This window comes from Plectropomus leopardus, chromosome 7, assembly GCF_026936395.1.
Source record: "Plectropomus leopardus strain MGB_pleo_1.0 chromosome 7, ASM2693639v1, whole genome shotgun sequence".
Taxonomy (NCBI): domain Eukaryota; kingdom Metazoa; phylum Chordata; class Actinopteri; order Perciformes; family Serranidae; genus Plectropomus; species Plectropomus leopardus.
The window spans coordinates 31,074,022-31,093,243 of record NC_142182.1 but is presented as its reverse complement, the minus strand read 5'-3'; the positions used below and the strand labels follow the sequence as shown (position 1 = coordinate 31,093,243).

Here is a 19,222-nt window from a genome sequence, read left to right as displayed (position 1 = left end):
TATGGACATGTACACAGTGACTCTTCAAATAAGAATAACAGGAACAAGGAAACAAGTAACAAATATTAGCCTACTTGTTTACCTAAAATAATTTAAGGTCTCTTAGCACCTTATGGACCTGCTTTTCTATTTGATTCTGCATTGAAGCTTTTGTTCTCTGCACAGTTGCTGATGATGGTGTCTTTGACATGATCCCAGGCCCTGGTCAGACATCAAGTTAAACAAACTCAAAATACTCAGTGGAATGCAACCAACTACATTCAGTCTCTAAGTAAAACTCAGAAGTACTATACTACTGTAGTACACTGTATGGTGAACTATCCCATTGTAGTACATTGTATGGTGAAGTATTCTATGGTACACTGTATGCCATGAATCCCCACCAAAGGTTTCCCAGTGAAACCTTGCATTGTAACAAGATGATCAGTGTTATGCACTTCACCCGCCAGTGGTTTAATGTTTTGGCTAATTGGTGTATATTATTCTGAAATGAGCCATTCTGCATGGGGAGGCCTACTTTTACTTTTGCTACCTTAAGAAGGCTATGTTTTTGATGGGTATAGTGATGTCACTCAGTAGACTTAGGCAGTATCAAGATTTTCAGTACCCTACAAAATAAAGATGCTCCCCATTTTACGAAATTTAATGGTTGGATGCTGCACTCAGGGCGATATATTGTAATGCACAACATGTGCCACCAGAGGTCACCCATGGAACAGGCAGCTCAGCTGAGAAAGATGGTGATTGCAAGTGGTGGGGAAAATGTTACAGGACTAGTAAAAGCCAGCCAGCGACTGCAGAGAGCGAGAGAGAGTAAGTGAGAGAGAGAGAGAGAGAGAGAAAGAGAGAGAGAGAGAGAGAGAGAGAAACAGTGTGTTGAGTCAGCAACAGCTGAGTCCCTAACAATGGTCTGCAGCTTGGCAGGCATCTTGCCAAGGTGACACACCATCCACCATCCACTCCACCCCTTGTAACATAGTCACCTCATATACTACTTTACTATGGTGACATTGATATGATCTGAATGAAATAAATATTTGCAAATGCAATGTATTCGTGGTTTTGCAAAAATGGAAAATGCCAACATTTTCTTCAGGCCACTGGGCTGACATATGAGAAAGGAGCCATGTGAGGTGAGACATGGGTTTGGCATGCAGCGGCCATAAATATTACATATGTGTGAAATGAAATCAAATTTCTTGCTTCTATGCAGATTATATGGTGTCATGGGTAAACATTGCAGCCTCTGGTGTTTAAATCATCCATTCATTTCTGAAAGCCAATTGAAATTACATAGAATTTTGTAGAAATGTACTTATTTTATTTTTTTTTGTACTGAACTATATATTTGAGTAAAACAGATAACCAGAGATATAAAGTCGAAGGATTATATTGTTAATGTAGTTATGCTGTGTGCATATATATATATATATATATATATATATATATATCCATCAAACCTTGTCATTTGCTGACTTCTTAACAACACCGGAGGTGTGGAGCAGTGACACTTCATTTAAATCTCAAGAAAATGTTTCCTTGTTAGTCATTGTTTTCTCACTCTATTTTTGACCTTCAGTTGCTGGCTATTCTGGACTGATTTATTTTACTGTCAATCTCCTGTCACTTCTGATTTGGACTGGAAGGTCTCATCTCAGCATCTTGCCCTTGCTCATTCCTCTGAATGTTAAGATTTAAACAACACTCCTCCCAAAGCTGCTGCCATTTTTGTGACCATACGGTGACATGTGAACAGTTGACACTCTCTCCTCAATTTAGCCTCGTCAGTTATGAGTGCTTGACTATTCAAATAATACACAAAATACTATTTTCACAGGATTTATTTTATATTATGGTTTGCCATATTGCCCTTAAACACAACTTATTTCCTTTGTTGCAGTTGTTTGATTACATGACGTAGTCCCTGGACATCTAGCAGGTCACGCATTAAACTGTCAGTGACCTAAAGCCACCCGTCTTCTCCTTGCAGGTTATGGTGAATGTGGGACAGCGAGGTCACTGTGGTGCAGAGGTCGCCGAGTCTGGCTCTCACGTGCACCGTTTAGCCATGGCCCTTCCAATCCTCTTACAACCCCCACTTCTTCGAGCACTCAGGCCAGACTACAAGATCAGCTTGCTGCACTCAGGTCTTATCCTGAAGATACAGTAGATCCTCAGCACAGAGTCACGCCAGCAGGTATCAAACACCACAGCCAACACGCCGCCCTCTGTATACGTGTTGTTGGCCTCTTTGATTTTTAAGATGGCTTTACTGATATGTCTGATATATCACCTTGGTTGTGATAAGTTACAATCACCTATTTGCCATTTTGTATTTTATAATTACAGACAGACAATGCAATATGCAAATTACTTAAATAAAATTAACATTCCTACCCCAGATGTAACAAAGGTGATGTCATCTGTCATCTGTCATCTAAAAGCTAAGCCTAAATATCAGGACAGGGTCCTGTAAAGTATCCACAGAATGCCTGCAGTGAGGAAGAAATTTTTATGACTTTAGCCTGCAAATACTATGATTAGATCCCAAACATGACACTTTTAATTCCACAGTGTTGTAGGTTCTTTTCCCCACATTTCCTTTTGGTTTATCAGTTCAATATCAGTGTGAATTATGGGAGTCCCTGGCTTTGACGTCACTTACACAACCTATCCCAGGCCGGCTGTTACTGCAGATTTTATACACCATTTTCCCCCTCCTCCTTCCATTTCTTGGCGTCCTGTGGAAGAGCGGATGGGAAATTCTGATGTCATCAACCTTGGCACAGCGGGACAGAGGAGCATGCAGACCCTCAGGGTGCCACGATTGGTGCCCATGTGTTTGTGCCCCGTAGATGGTGAAATAGATGGTGTGGTGCTGCCCGCCTGTGCTGCACCTGCGTCCCAGCATGCTGATTGATCAGTTTGGTCATGTGGAATGTCACCATCTGCTCCCCAGTCCCACTCACCCCTTCTTGTGTGAATGCCAATCACTGGCAGGAAGATAGTTATTTAAGCCATGTCAAATCAGGCGCATGACGATGAGCAATATGCCAGCAACACTTGAAATGTGTGTTGCAGGCGTTGTATACACAACAGCACATCATACAGTAACGGGACGACCATGACTTCACTCTGCGAATGTTTTCCTTTTGTTCCCATTGGTTGGCCACATCAATGACAATTTTTTTTTGCAGAATGTAAGATTTTGTGCCCCTCACTAAAATCTTCTGCAAATAGAATTGAATTTAATAACTGAGGGCTGCAGCGATGGCGTGATTGTGTGCATGTGTTCCTATTTATTTGCATACTATGCAAAGTCTTCATTTCCTTTCTCTCTTTTTGAGCAAAGCTTCTTGTTTATTTCTCCTCCATCCCCTTCAGTTGCTCTTTTTTGGCCTGTTAATCGCCAACAACCTATCAGGGGGCCATCAGGAGTGACATTCTTCATTGTAGAGCGTCATAACCAATGACATTTCAACCATGGGAAAATAAAGATATGCAAATCTGAACTCATTAACATTTGCATTACCTGTTTGAATAATCGCACTCCTGACAAGACTGCAATTAACTAAGATTGATGCAAAGTTCAGGGTTAGGGGACTGTATATATTTGCTCTTGGATCATTTACCCAAGATGTGTGTGTGTGTGTGTGTGTGTGTGCGTGTGTGTTTGTGTGTGTTATGCATGCCTAGTGTGTCAGATAGGAGAAGTGATCTCTGTCAGAAGAAAAGGTCATTCAGTAGCCACTGGTCTTTCTGGATTATTTGTAAAATTCCTGAATTTTGTTATTCATTTTTGTCTTAAAAATGCTTCCTCTTCATAACCTTTATCGTAACAAAAAAAATTAAAAAATCTTAGTATAGATGCTATTCCTGGCAAAAGAAGGAAAGGTCCACAAATGATTTTCCCCATAAAGACGAAGAGACTGACCTGCTAACCCAGTTAACACTAGCGTGGATAGTCGGGATTAGACTTTGACTTTAAGGAAGCTGCGCGGCCCGCACGGCTCACCTTCAGACAGATTGAAACTAGCAGACAATAGTTTGTTTTTCTGTTCCCAGATGACTTTGTTTGCCAGTCTTTCGCTGGCTTTTTGAGGGGGATTATTGCGGCCAAAAATGCCTGATTTCGTAGCAGCTTTTCTCAATAATTGCAAATCTTGGTGTGATATTTTTAAGTGGGATTACATGAGCAAAAATTGTGGCATTTTTTGTAATGAATTTATTAAAAATTAAAGGCAACTTGTTTCAGTGAGAATAAAACCACACTGTTGTGAGTTATACTGTTACCACTCACCAAGCAGATTTAATCTAACCCATCTTTATTCTGTCAGCTTTTGCAATGGATGTAAGAACTTCTGTAATGGTGATTTGTCTTGTCTGTTGTCCACGCATTTCAGCCATTTTCCAGTGTGTTTTGTCACAACGTCAGAAAAGCATTTTTCTATCAATGCCATTTGTGTTTTAGACAACGTTACACACAGTGCAAGACAGTTTACCCCAGCTTCTGTGTAGGACATCATAGAATTGCCCTGCATGGTCTTTGGCAGTAATTTTTGGTGGTAAATGTGAGTAGTGACGGGCAAAATGGAACGATCAAATGTTTTTGAACGACTCTTTTAAGTGTCCAGTGTGTATCAGGTCAGCCTGTCGAACGTTCAAGTGTTCATGATTCCCCAACTTTTCCACTCAAGTTGCCTGTTACAGTGAGTGAATGAGATGAAAATGAATTGGACTTGAGTTCAGACAGCAGCTGCACTCATTGAATGAGACCAAATGAACCAATGCAGTAACTGTACAAAATCACAATGTTGTGCAAAATGCATAGGGATTGGTTGAATTTACATGAATTGTCACAACATCACAGTATCCTAGGATTGGATTTGGATTTGTACATTGTTCCCACAGTAAAACTAGTTTCCTTATTATGGTTCTGCTGCAGCCATAATAATTAAATGACAGCTTTCTTATTATTTGGGTTTACCTTCCTTAACACTATCAATTCATTAAATGTGAAAAAAAAACAAAAAAACGGGAGAGTTATCAATAAAAGCTAGCTATCTAAACTACGCTAACTGTTCATTAAACTTCATACATTAAGACACCACAGCATACATTTTTGTTAAAGACTTAAACAGAATATGTTATGAGATTCCAAAGCGCTGTTTGCCACATTAAGCACAGTCCCCTGTGCCTTCAGTGTAAACACTGGAGGGTTAGTAAGACAATGAGTCCAAGATAAAGCCAGTGCCGTGTCTCAGTGGGAATTATTTGATTGGATTGTTGTGAGGTCTGTATAGGACAAATTGCCTTGCCAGGACAATGTGGCACTCTGCAGGCCTGAGCATCAAGCCAACCATAGAATTTTTTCTTTTTTTCTTTTTGGCAAACTGTAATTCTGTAACACACAGAGAATACTGTACAAAATATAGCAAGTCAGCTCCTTGTTCAGTTTACACACCCTATATTCTAAAGCTTGTGGAGCAATTTAACACGAGTTGTTTGGGCAGTTGACTTCCTAATGAGATTTTTTTTAAAGAATTACCCATACATCATAAGTTTGAATGGTTTGTTGCACATGGAGCACTGTAGGTCATTGTCCGATTCAACACCAGGGCAGCAGACAGTGGATTTCACCTCACACCAGGATGTCTGTTTGTTAAAGTGTTATACAGATCACCCAGACAGACTACTGTATAAATAACTTCTAACCCAGCCGCTGGAGGAGCTCGCCATGCCACACGTGCCTACAACTTAAAGATTTGGATCTATTTGTACATGTAGGTCAGACAGAGCTGTGGTATCCTCTGTTTACTGGAAACCTCTACCTGCCCAACAGGAGCTAATCTGTATGGCGTCATCACTGCTTGCAGGGATTTCTGAGCTTGCTTGCATATGATTTTATAGCACAGGAAAAGGATAGTAGCTGAACAACAAAATGAATAACTTACACTGTTTATGGCTTTTTTTTCTCTTGTATGTTGTGTGGTCAAGGTGTTTAATCATGCGTAGGTGGGGAATTCCCTGATTATTACATGTTTTTATCATGATAGCATTTTGCACAAGCATTTAATTGTTAACACACACTAAAAACTACATCCAAACTATGTTTATTCTTGCACTTTTCTTTCAATAAAATATAAAATAACTCCTTCTAGTATTCTGGGCCAGGCTTGCAGTACAGTAATAGCATCAACTCTTAGCCACCCCTCTCTGCTGCCTGGAATGGTCCAGCCCTTATTTGCATAAGTTGTCTGCGGGTAGCTGCATGACCAGCAGGGGTAGGTTAGGGGAAGGAGTGCATGTGGACTACACACACATATGAGTAAAGACACGGACAGACGAGCTGCTTGTGGACTGTACTGAGAGTCTTGCACTGAACCAGACGGAGTTATGTACTGTGCTCATCCTGTCTCTGGAACAGGCAACAACTCATTGATGTATTGCTACAACATGAAACCAGTAAGTATACACATTCATGTTTTATTTTTCAGAGGATATATGACACTGTGTGTGTGTGTGTGTGTGCGTGTGTGTATGTGTGTGGGGTGATGATGCTGTTGCACTCTTGATTGTCTTCAGCTTGTTTGTTGACTTGCATAATGAAAAAAAATCCAGCTTTTATATGTAAACATTGGTTAAACTCTTACTGACATTATCCAAAAAATGCATCAATAAGAAATTAATTCACATATGCAACCTGTTTAAAAGTTAAGGGTGTTAGAACTTAACATGCTCTCATTTGGATGTACTTTATAGTTAGAACTGGCATTCTCTTCTCTGCACACAACATTTGTTGGATTTCATGTGGCTGGTTTGCATGTGTGTGTCTTTCTGTGTGTGAGTGAGTGAGAAACAGAGGGTGAGAGGAGGATTTTGTGTTTTGGAGAGGTCATGTCTGTAGTTTGTGCTGAATGTGTCGTTGTCACTTTCTTCGTGTAAAGCTTATTCTTGTTTAAATTTCAGCAGTTTTGTGCAAGAACTAGGAGTTTGTGTAACATTATAATATTAAAAACGAAACTCCAATTGGTCACTTTTTCAGTTTGTTTCCACATTAACAGCATTTAAACCTGAATTTAAACTTCACACAAGAATAAAATTTTATCACAGTAAATATCCTGATTGCCCACTAATCACACAGTTATTACCACCTCAACATCCCCATCACTTAAAATAATGTTAGCATTGAGTAACACCTCCCTCACTTGTGGTTTTTAACAAACTCATGTTGAAAATGCACCGGTGAGACTCTTGCTTCCTGTTAGCCGTAGTCAAGCCTAGCAGCAGAAAACATCTTGACATGAAGCAGATTGCTGCTATTTCTATTTGATTTAACCCCGCTATGTTGGAGCAGTCCCTCCACCACTGCTGCCATTATCAAAGGCAGCTTTGATCTCTGTGAGACTAACCATATCCAGACATCGTGGATCACAGAGGCAGAAAATTGGTTGCATGTGGCTGGAGTTGGCCATGGTGAAGCACAGCATAGGCCCTGAATAGCAAGTTGATATTTCACTCATCTAGCATGGTAATGCTGTGTGTGTGTGTGTTTACAATGGGAAAAACAGTTTGTTCTTTTTGTAAAACATATGTTTGGATTAAAATAACTCTGGAAATGCAGCTAATAGATTGCCAAACATGTTCACACATGATTATTTCAAACAAGCACAGAGCTTTTACTGTATTTTATTCTCTCCTAGTTGTGCGTTTTTTATTGGCAGAAAATAAAGGTCCCTTATCATTTGTGATGCCGTGATTGATGGTTCTTAAATCAATGCTATGCTAAAAGAGGATGCCATGGTGACGGCCCCTCTCCGGCGGGGGCCAGAGAGGGCGTGCTGGGGCGGGGGTGTGACCATTATTAACGGGTCGCCTGCTATGCTGATGGTAAGGAGGACAATTGGCTTTATCCTCCGCCATATGCTGCTTATGGCGGCTCAGACGGGCCCAGTGTCGGCAGGGGCTCCTCTGTTTGGCCTAGCCCACAATCACCATGGGACTCATGCCAGCCAGGGTCACGGCTGCATGTGTGTGTGTGTGTGTGTGTGTGTGTGTGTGTGTGTGTGTGTGTGTGTGTGTGTGTGTGTGTGTGTGCTTAAGAGCGTGTGTCTTTGTGTGTGTGTGTGTGTGTGTGCCTATGAGTGTGCTTGCACAAGCATACTCAGGAGAGTCTTTAATAGCCTGCTTTACAGAACTTGTCGTCCGGGTAACTGACACCCCATTGATGCTGCACAGGGAGGTTTATTTTCATTTCCTGGGGCACATCAAAGCAATCGAGGGAGGTGCAGGTGCAGCCCAGACCTCTTGGTGTGTTTGAGTGAGTGAGCATGTGTTGGTGTGTTTTGTGTGCATATGTGCGCTTTCTTGCCGTGTGCTTTACAATTAAAAGAAAGAAAAAAAAACATTAGCAAAATTTGTCTGTTAACTCTTTGCAATATTTTCCTGCAGAACGGGGTCATAATGGTGAGTTTTCTGTTTTGGTTAGGACAAAGTGTGAGAAGGCCTGTAATTCAATTTTATTCGGGAGGGAATTGTATTCCAGTCTTCTGAAGCCAGTCGAACCTGATCATGATTAGGGCAGGGATTTCTCATGGTGAATGGTTCCTAAATCCGGATGAGGAGGTGCATGGATCTGCAGCTTATGGATTATCGCAATAGCTCTAAGTGTGCATCAGCTCTCTGCTTTGTTTTCATAATACTGCTGCTTCAGCCCGCACTCACAGTATTCATGCCAGTAAGATTGGTTTGAGTATTACAGACACATAGAAGAACATTGTGTGTGTACAATATGTCATGGTTCAAACAATGCCTTAAACAAGCTCTTCTCTTTAGGTTTACGGGCAGTCTCCCACTAATGACGACATCAACCAGAACTCCTCTTCACATCCGTCCACCAAGGCCCACAGCAATGTGTTCGCAAGCACCTTCTTTGGTGAGCTCGACCAATCCTAAATGAACATGATTATTCTAGTAGAGTAAAAAAAATTATTCTGCTTTGGTTCAGCACTCATTCAAACCCATTGTCCCTTCAATATATTTGCACAAAAGGACATGTAAATACTTCAGTCTATGGGTTTTCAGGAATACCAAAACAACCATCGAGTTCAAGGTTAATCCAAATCAGTTGGCACAAGGAATTAGTCTCGGCTTTTTGTTACTCTCAGTGAACTTCCACAAAAATTGACATAACTGCTAAAAAACAGAGCTAGGCTGTACAAGGTAAACATAAACATTTGACTACTACGTACAGATCTATATATCAAACAAACTTAAAAATCAGCATGTGAACCATCTAAGTTTAGTTAACATGCTTATCTTTGCTAATTAGCACCAAATACTCGGGCTGATTGGGATGTTATTAGTTTTGCAGGTATTTTGCATGAATTTTGCACTCCACTAACTTGAATTGGGAGCCACAAGATCTGGAGGATCTTGAGGCTCCTACAGATTTTGGAAATAGTATCATAGCACATGGATCAAATTCTGATTGTGAAACCAGTCATTTTGTGGGAACTATGAAGCTCAAAAATATGTTTACAATAATATACAGACATGTCTTTCTTGATGTAAGTCTGTGGGAAAAACTCTTTTAGTGCCCCATGTCATCAATGGAAAAATGTTGTGGTTACTTGGTTTAGCCATTATGTCATATTGGCTTAAAAATGTGGCCGTGTTTCTCTGGGCTTTGTTGATAAACCAAAGTAATTTGAAATTTTTACCCTTAGGGGGGCATGAATGAATTGCACTGCAATACAGCCAATAGCTGTTGAGATATTTCACTGAAAATGACACATCAACCTTCTGGTGGCACTAGAGTGAAAGTCAGCAGAAAAACACTAAAGAATAAGAAGAGTTAACAAATTCAAATCTTTACTCAGGTGATCAGGGATCATACATGTCGGCAGTCAGCGAGGGCAGAAAAATACACTCAGAGAACTCACACAAGAAACAAAGTCCATAAAACCAAGCAGAGTCAAAAACCAGGGAAGCAAACACAAGAAAAAGGCTGGAGAGTGTGAACACGCTAGGGTGACAATGACAATCTGGCAACTGAATAGAGGAAACACTGGGCTTTAAAACAAGGGCTGATTACTAAATACACACAGGTGAGTGAAACAAGACACAGGTGAAACATATGGGGCAATTAAAAAAGGCGGGAAAACTTAGGACATAAAAGTTGCACTAAACACAATGAGAACACCTTCAAAGATAAAACAGGAAGTGGACACAAACTGAATATCACATCAGAGGATTGCAAAACTCAGTTGTATTAATCCTTTGGAAATCATGAATGTCTGTCAACATTTCGTGCCAGTCAGGTGTTGATACATTTCAGTCTTTGGGATACAAGAACCATTGAAACAATTGCTTAAATTAAGTTGAATCAATTTACATCAAAATTAGTATTATAGTTGTAGAGCCTTTAAAAACCGGTTATTTCTTATGATTCTCAGAGCTCAGACAAAGACTGTCACAGTTGTATATAAATTAACATTGTTTGGGCTGGATTACTTGGTAGGACTTCATTGTTCCCAAAGAGGTTTCATGACCTGACTGGCTGCTTGAGATGCTGTTCCACTGCAGGCTATAACATATTGTTGTCAATTTTAGAGGGGACGAGCAATTCGCCGGACATCTGGAACGCCGTAAACGGGCTGAACCAGCAGGGCTATGAAGGTGCACTGGGAGCGGCCACAACCCACCAAACACAGCCGGGGAGCTTCAGCAGCCTGCCGCCGCCACCACACACCCACCTGGTGAGATTTACCTCCAGGACCTTGGATGTTGACAGGATGGCACTTTTAAACCCCCGCTGAACTATAAATGTGTTTTTGCTTACTTTTCAGGACTACTCTCCACATTCAGTAATGGCTGCTGACATGAACAGGGGTCTCCCACCAATGTCCACTTTTCACCGCAACAACACAGCATCACGCACTACATCGATTAACACCACAGAGAATTCAACAGGTGAGGGAAGGGGGAAACTTTTTTTAGCCTTGGTGTTTTTGCTCTTTATTCTTATGTTTTACAATATGTTTTTTTTCACTCTCAGGGAGCAAAGGACATGTGTCAGGAGGGTCACAGACAGGCGACACCTTGGGTAAAGCTCTGGCATCTGTAAGTATCCACCACTTCAATCCCATAAGACAGACTCATCTAAGCTGTGTTATGTTCAAACAGTCAGACCAGAGCATAAAACCAAGCCCTGAGAGCCTCAGTGGTATAATGCAAGTGAAAAATTGTGGTTTGTCCCTGCCTGCAACAGACTGGTGCATATTAACGAAGGGCTACTCTCGTGCTGCTGGACTTTTTATTGGCTGCCGACTAGTAAAATGACCAGAATTGATGAGTTTAGTTCAGGTTACGAGCCCGCTCCGAAGGCTGTGGCAGCAGCTGTAAAACCTAACGCTGAAATGACAAGTTGTGCTTTTAAAATGATCCATGCTTGACTCCCTCTCCTCCCCCTCTTTCTCTCTGTCCCTGCCTGCTGCCAGATTTATTCCCCAGATCACACCAGCAGCAGCTTTCCCTCCAGCTCGTCCACACCGGTGAGGTCTCCATCCCCGCTGTCGAGCGCAGCTGAACCTGCAGGTAAACTGGAGTAACACATGCCACTCTATCCCAGAGTGAATATATTGTTTACATTTTGTATCTTCCAAACCCTTCATGGCCTAATTTGATTGTTTTCTTCCTCTCAGGTACCAACATTTGGCCCCGGAGTTCAGTTCAGGCACCAGTGTCACCACATTATGAGTCTTCGCTTATATCATTGGTAAATAATTATTGTATTACATAGAGATAATAAATGGATGGATATATGAATTTAATTAAACTTAAGACAATTGCAGGAACTTTAATGAAGAGGAAATTGCAATAAAGTTGGAAAGACAAATAGCATATATTCAATATAAAAATATCTAAAAGCAAAGAGACTCAGGCCCCCCAAAAAAAAATTACCAGATAGATACACAAAATGACCAAAAAGAGATACAAAGGAACTGTTGAGACATACAAGCTGACCATGAAGGGGGCAAAACAACCACAAAGAGACAAAAAATTACCTCAAAGAGACATGAAATAACCACAAGCGTAAAGAGAGCAAGTGGAGCCTTTTGCATTGTGTTATAATCTGACCATGGACACAGGGCAAACCAGCTAGCCTGGCTCTGTCCAAAGGTAATAAAGTGTGTATAAAATGACAAGTTGTGGTTTTACAGTATTCATGTACCGGACTGTTGCCTGGCAGCCTCGAGGTCACGACAAACCACCAGGAAGTCGCTGCACCAGGCCAAGAAACAGAGCCAGGCGAGCTGCTTCCCTCCGTCTCCAGTATTAATGTTAAGTTAAAGTAACCGGCTGCCAGCTTTAGGTTCATATTTAATGCACAGAAATGAGACTGGTATTGATTTTGTCAGCTGCCTTTCTGCAAGAATATGACTGCCAGTTTCCAAAATATTAAACTATTTCTTGAAGGTTTCTATCATCCAAATTAAAACTGACATATTTTACCTGCCCGTTTTTGTCTCAACTGAGCACAAAACACTGGTTTTCTTATTTTTTTGGAAGAATGAATTTTAGAACTGCAGTTTCATAAAATGTGTCCCATCTTTAACTCAAAAGATAGATAAACCGTGTCTTGATTGGCAAACACCACAAAACAAACCCGTTTGTCTCTTGGTGTTTACAGTCTCAGGTGGAGGACCGACTGGACAGACTGGATGATGTGATCCACGTCCTGAGGAATCACGCTGTGGGCCCCACGGCCAGCCTGCCCACTGACATCCACAGCCTGCTGAACCAGAACCTCCACTGCCACCTGGGATCTGCCAGCACTGTGCCGCTCACCTGTCACGCTCCAGCCATGGTTAACAACCATTTCTTTGAAGTATTTAAGGAAGCAGGGGGGCAGCGTATTTGGAAATCCCAAGTTGTGTGTGTGGGTGTGCTGGTATTCAGGTTCAGGAATGTTCCACCAGCCATGTCTGCATGTTTTCCTCATGTGAAGGTTGTTGTCCTTTAAATAGGAAACTGAGCACAATGGGAGAGCGCTGTGACGCGTCGCCCTTGTATGGAGAGCGTACAGTATGTGCAGACTCTAATTCCACTGTGGGGTGATGGGGGACGCCTGCATCACGCAATTCCCATTCCAGCATGTTTGCCTCTCAGCAGACCAGGGGATTTTGGCTCAGCTGGAGTGGAAGTATATGCAGGGGAAAGGGGTTTTTAGTCTAATCCTTTGGGGGGGAAGGGGGTATTAATTCCCTCACTTTTATTTTTTCCAAATGATGTGTCTGTTAGAAGTGTATCATTCCTGAAGAGAATTAGTGGTATGTCTACAGAGTATATAGTAGTTTTAAGGGAAGGATTAAGATTGTCTGAGATTAAATTAATTCTGTAGAGCGAGAGATCTCCCCGGTTATATGTTTGAAAAAGGGAGGCAGATGTTGGTTTTGTGACTTATTTGTCATTGGTTGGATCTAGAAGTTGTGTACTGTTTGAGCCAGGCTCGCTGTCTTAGTCATGAAGACATGAATATTGCCATCATCTCATCCTTCTCTTTGTTTGTCATAAAGGTTGAAGCTGTCAATATGAACAACAACCACTTCCAGAGCCGCACACAAAACGGCCACCCGTACCCGGCCAGGCAGAGGGCCACGCTGCAGCCCATGCCGAGTGGAGGTAGAGGCTGCTAAATTCATATATAGAGTGCTGCAGGGATGATGTTTTGTTTTGTGTAGGCCAACCTAGAAGGGAACAATGCTCAATAAAAAAGCCAATGTGATTTTTCTATTGGATTTTGGATTATTGCAGAAAATAAACTGCATCAAACAAGAATTTATTTTATTGACATGTTTCAAGAAGACGATCTTCAGAAATGAACACCACTTTTATGATTTTTAAAGCACAATTGCAATCGCTAGGTTTTAGACAAACTACACCATGGTTACATGACTTCAATGCCACAAGGGAAAAGGGTACCAGAACTGCAAAAATGCTCACTCATTTCCTGGTTTAAGGACTCATTCCTGCAGCACTCTAATTCACTTCCGCTATCTGAACGTTTGAACCTTTGAGCCATTTGGAATTAAAAGATCTCACGGGTTTAGAACATATATAGGCTATATTTTTAATTTTGTTTGATCTCCCACAGGAGGTCTGGGAGTTCAGAGTAATCTGGAGCTGAAGATGGAAAGCGGGGAAAGGGAAGAGATGATGCACACCAATCACAGTCACAGCTCTGACAGCCAGAGATCAGACGAGGAGAATGAACTCAAAACACAAGGAGAAAACAGCAGGGGGAACAGGTAAGAGTCCCACTTTCATGCTCTTCTCTAAGTAGGAAAAGAAATAGCATCCACCGTGGTAAAAAAAACAACCCAAAAACAAACAAAAAAAAACAGCTGCTGGAATAAAATTGGGATGTGCGTGATTAATCTGCCATGAAAAAAATAAAATGAGATGAAAAACAAAGTGTATTTTGTGACAGTGATGTAGTGCAGTAGATTTCAATATAAAAGTCCCCCTCTCAAAGGCAAGTATTAGAGCCTTCTTGCCGTTCGGTTTCACTAATTTAAAACACTGTGGGACCCCCTGCTGTGAAGGGCAGCTGTGTCCAGGCCAGCCTATTTAGCTCTGCCTCATATTTCTTCTTCATGTTGCATCAAGTTGCAATGAATTAAATGAGTAAAAAAAGAAGAGGTGCAGGGGCAAACAGAGAATGGTAAAGACATCAGTGATAGAAAGGTGCAGTTTTTGGTAGTAGGGGTTTTAAAAAGGAAAGAAAAATCCCCAAAACAGAGGGGTAACGAAATAATTCTTACATACAGTATCCTATTGCTGTCCTTCGTAGCCATTAACAGCAAAAAAACACACTATAGGCTGAGTTTTCATTACATTTAGTTGGTGCCAATAATGGTAATAAAGATGGCCCCTAACTGCTTTTTTCTTTTCTTTTTTTTCCACAATAAATCCTTTCGACCATGAAATAGAGAAAAATGTTCCCGGGTTATATCAGCAAATTGCTTGTTTTGTCCAACCAAGAGTCCAAAACTCAAAAAATAGTGTACCAACAGCATAAAAAATGTTTTCAAAAGGCCAAAATGCAAATGGGGGGTGGGGAGGGGAGGCTGCTATAGAGCCAATGTGCCACACACAAACCCAACTGCACGCATTAATTTAACATGGGGGCAAATGTTCATGAGTTTCTTTGCATCCTTAAGTCTTTAAACATGTTTATGAAAGGAAAATAATGAATGAAATCCAAGATGATGGACTCACTGTTGAGCAAAAAAAAATTCCCCAAAAGTTATAGGCTCTTGAGGATGACAAAAATGTTTCACGCATGTTTCGGGAACATCAAAAGAGATGTATCCCAACCCTATCTTGTATTAGGGGGCGCAGTGGAGCCAGCTGGCCATGCCCAAGCCCAATCACTGCAGAACTTTGCAATTTTCGTCAGTTCAAATGTGTGTGTGTAAAAAAATGTAATTGCACAGCAGAAAAAAATCTCTACAGAAACAATAGTTTCTTCACACTGTCAGAATTGGGGACCCTAATTACAAAAGTAGAAAACTGAATATAACACTGAAAAAATCAGCAAATCCTCAAACTTGAGAAGCTGGAAAGTTTTGACCGTTTTTGTTTGGTGTGTTTTTTTTGTTTTTTTTTAATTTATCAATAAATTAATTAAACAAACAACAATAAAAAAAATTATCAAAATAATTTTCTGTTGATCAACTGTCACTTAATCAACAAATTGTTTCAGCTCTATCTGTGACATCAGACTAGATCACTGATGATGATGGTTGGCATTTTAGATTTATAAATAGATTTTGGTATTAAACGACTCACACGGAAAAAATGTGAATTTATAAAGTCAGTGCCATATAAGTAATATATACAAAACCAGATTGTATATCTTGAAACTGTCACAGATTAATCAGTACATCCTGATGTCTCTGGTCTCAGAGGTCAAGCCAGGACAAACCTCTTTATGACATCAAGCTCTGATGCCTGAGTGCATGTTTTCTTTTAATTTAGATCTATAATCTCGTTGAGGGAAATTGATGTTGACATATGTGGATGATCCACGAGTGATAATTTTTTCCTGGGCATTTTTTTTGGTTTCTTTTTTAAAATTTTTCATTCAGACTGAATTAGACATTGAATTGAAAACATTTAACACTTAACACTTATTAAAATGTGGCTAAAAACGAGAAAAAAAGAAAATGAAATGCTCTTGTGGATTAATTATTCATCACACGAGCATGTTGTCAATATGTGAGCCCCTTTGACAGAACAAATGAGGATGTATCAGATGACCTCAGGAGACTTGATAACGTGATGTCAGCTCAGTGACCAGCAGAGGGCAGAGAGACCCACAGTATAACTCTCTTACAGTGATCAGCTAAAGTTCTCACTTAGATTCACTTAAGCTTGAATATTAGCTTAAAAAAAAACTTTAAAAGATCCAGACAATAAATTAACGATAATTTCTCTTATATATGTCTTTTATGTTGTAGTATCCACGAGGATGGGGATGAGGATCTGAGCCCAGAGCAGAAGGCCGAACGTGAGCGCGACAGGAGGATGGCCAACAACGCCCGTGAACGTCTGCGCGTGCGAGACATCAACGAGGCCTTCAAAGAGCTGGGCCACATGTGTCAGCTGCACCTGAAGAGCGAGAAGCCGCAGACCAAGCTACTGGTGCTGCACCAGGCCGTGGCAGTGATCCTCAGCCTGGAACAACAAGTCAGAGGTGAGTGTGTCGCTCAGATGGAGCCTCATCTCTCTGTCAAGTCCAATAAGTAAAGGAGAGAGTGAAGATAAGATAGAAATCTACAATAAAAAGTGGGTGTAGGAGAGGTGGTTACTGACTCCAAGCATGTTTTTATCATATCTGCATGCTCACATTTTTATTTTTACTTCTACTTTTGCCAAAGTGGAACCCGCATTAATTGATCTTTGACCACTCAGGGGCAACACAGTTGGCGTTAGTTGACACGGAGCTGGTCAACATTATGTGCAGTGTGGTTGAAGAGCCTTTTTAACTGAAACTAGCTGCCTGCTGAGGCCAAAAACTATATGAACTGATGAAAGCTGAGAGAGTGAACCAAAATATTTGAGAAATCATATGAAATCATAAACAAAGACCTGAAATATGTTAAAACTCTGAGAGGAACTGATTGAAATTGTCAGTGGGTTTCTGACTATTACTGAGTTTTTCACAATGCATGCAGTCAAACTGATTGTTGCAAAAAATATATTGATTAGAGCAGCTTTATTAAAACCACTACAACAGCAATGTACTTTACTGCAGCAACAAGAAGTAGTGGTGATACACAAAGAGTAACAATGACAGAAAAGTCATCAGCTGAAGCAGAATTCACAAAGCAGTGTTGAACTGAACTAAAATAGCTGAATCTGTATTACACAGGATGGAAATGAATAACATCCACACGTTACCTCATGCCTTCAGCTTCTTTATTTAGTCAACCTCTAACCCATTGTTTGTTAAATCCCACAGAGAGGAACCTGAACCCGAAGGCAGCGTGTCTGCGGAGGAGAGAGGAAGAGAAGGCGTCTGCAGTCATGACGGATCCACAGTCCATGCATCTCGCTTTCCATCCCAGTCTGACAGACCCAGCAAACCCCATGGGCCACCTCTGAGCATCTGATAATAACTACAGCAAATCCAGCATCAAGTAGTTAACATTTACTTTTGCAGTTACAGTTATACATCTGTAAAAAACAACAATATACCAAAAAGATACATGCATGTTTTTTAGCAAACTGAAATGTAAGCACTTGACAAAATGTTAATTGTTCCAAACCATATTTGGAAAGAACTTCAAAACGTTATCTATAATATCTATATGAAAGGTGTCATTAAAAATGTGTGTCTTTGATGTCCAGATGTTGGGTGAAAAGCATCCCAGGAAGCATCCAGCTAAATTCGGACCAGAGTGGAGAGTGTCGACCTCTCAGTTGAACAATCATCTCCTCGCCTCCCAAACGGACTTCTAACTTTGTGCCTAAACTTAACTTGTAAGAGACAAATGCATTGTAAACTGCAGATGTTTTGTACATATTTTGTATATTTATGGATAATCTGTCTGTTTCGAATCTATCTGAAAGGATGAAACTTGGTTAGTGATGAGATGTCATCTGAAATTTTTGATTTTTTGGCAGAGCCAGACATGTTTCTGACTGACTTTTACAGTGTATCACTATTTACCACGTACACTCACGATTACCACCCAGCTCAGAGGACTGACATTCCCATATGTGTGTGTGTGTTCAGACAGCGGATTTCATTTGTCCTGTAGTATGTGTGTGAGTGTGTGAGCTGTTGTGTGTGTGTGTGTGTGAGTTTTGCAGGAGTTTGACCATTCTGTGAATGAACAGATCTCCGAGAATGTTCTTGAGCATGTGGGCATCATCTGTTATTTGTATATCTGTGTTATAGCACTGTTAAGAGGATTACACTTACTGATACACTGGTGGACAGAATCCCTCCTCCTCTCAGTGTAATCATCGCTCTTCAGACGTAGTCGAAACTCTTTGCATGTTTGAGTTTTTAATAGAACAGTTGATTTTTTCTAAGTTATGTAACTTATCTTTTATACAAATATTGTGAATTTCATAATGTCTCTATTTACTTTTACACAAAACAACCCATTTTTTGTGCAGTTTTGTTAGATTTAGACACATTTCATGCTCTGAGCAATACAGTATTACAGAAGAATTAATGTCTTGTTTGCTTATCACTCTGCTGAACAAATAATAAATCATAATCAAAAATAACCTGAAATACTCCTATCATAACATGTACAGTATGTGTACAGTTTGAAGTAGCCTACAGGCATGTGTCGAAATGAAAATGTAGCAATAAATGTCTTTTTTAAAATAGTTTTTAAATAGTTTGAGTCTATGTTTGTTTATGTGTATGTTTAATGATATTAAAATAAGTGCTTAAAACATTTTAATTAAGTGAAAATACCAAAACAACAATGTAATACTACTCCATTACAAGTAAAAGTATTGAATTTAAAAATGCACTTTCAAAAAAGTAGATAATTATCAAGCAGTTAAAAATTCAGAATTAGAAATATTTATATTTGTAGTCACTGTTATATTGTTGTTATTTAACTGCTGTAGCTGGTCCAGGTGTAGCTAGTTTTAGGCACTTAACAGTCTAGTAGTTTAATCTACT

At 40.3% G+C, this 19,222-nt stretch overlaps 1 protein-coding gene across 2 annotated transcripts; it reads left to right on the top strand.

Annotated features, from left to right (window-relative positions):
- The first annotated feature begins 6,286 nt into the window (after window positions 1–6,286).
- LOC121950187 (transcription factor 12-like) lies at window positions 6,287–18,919 on the top strand. Of its 2 annotated transcripts, XM_042496110.2 has the most exons (13): window positions 6,287–6,465; window positions 8,836–8,935; window positions 10,615–10,760; window positions 10,851–10,974; window positions 11,060–11,124; window positions 11,502–11,598; window positions 11,706–11,779; window positions 12,695–12,871; window positions 13,581–13,686; window positions 14,159–14,312; window positions 16,530–16,765; window positions 17,534–17,711; window positions 17,923–18,919. In XM_042496110.2, exons 1-12 carry the CDS (start codon window positions 6,397–6,399, stop codon window positions 17,674–17,676), a joined length of 1,491 nt encoding a protein of 496 aa, XP_042352044.2. In that variant the 5' UTR covers window positions 6,287–6,396; the 3' UTR covers window positions 17,677–17,711; window positions 17,923–18,919. The 2 variants fall into 2 exon arrangements, with proteins under 2 accessions (XP_042352044.2, XP_042352046.2); XM_042496112.2 differs by lacking the exons at window positions 6,287–6,465; window positions 8,836–8,935 and adding an exon at window positions 10,187–10,322.
- The last annotated feature ends 303 nt before the right edge of the window (window positions 18,920–19,222 follow it).

Excerpts from the sequence above, each read along its gene's own strand:
- LOC121950187 (XM_042496110.2), top strand. The coding sequence starts at position 6,397 with ATGTACTGTGCTCATCCTGTCTCTGGAACAGGCAACAACTCATTGATG. Across the intron at positions 8,936-10,614 it reads GTTCGCAAGCACCTTCTTTG|AGGGGACGAGCAATTCGCCG; the intron begins GTGAGCTCGACC and ends TGTCAATTTTAG. Across the intron at positions 14,313-16,529 it reads GAAAACAGCAGGGGGAACAG|TATCCACGAGGATGGGGATG; the intron begins GTAAGAGTCCCA and ends TTTATGTTGTAG.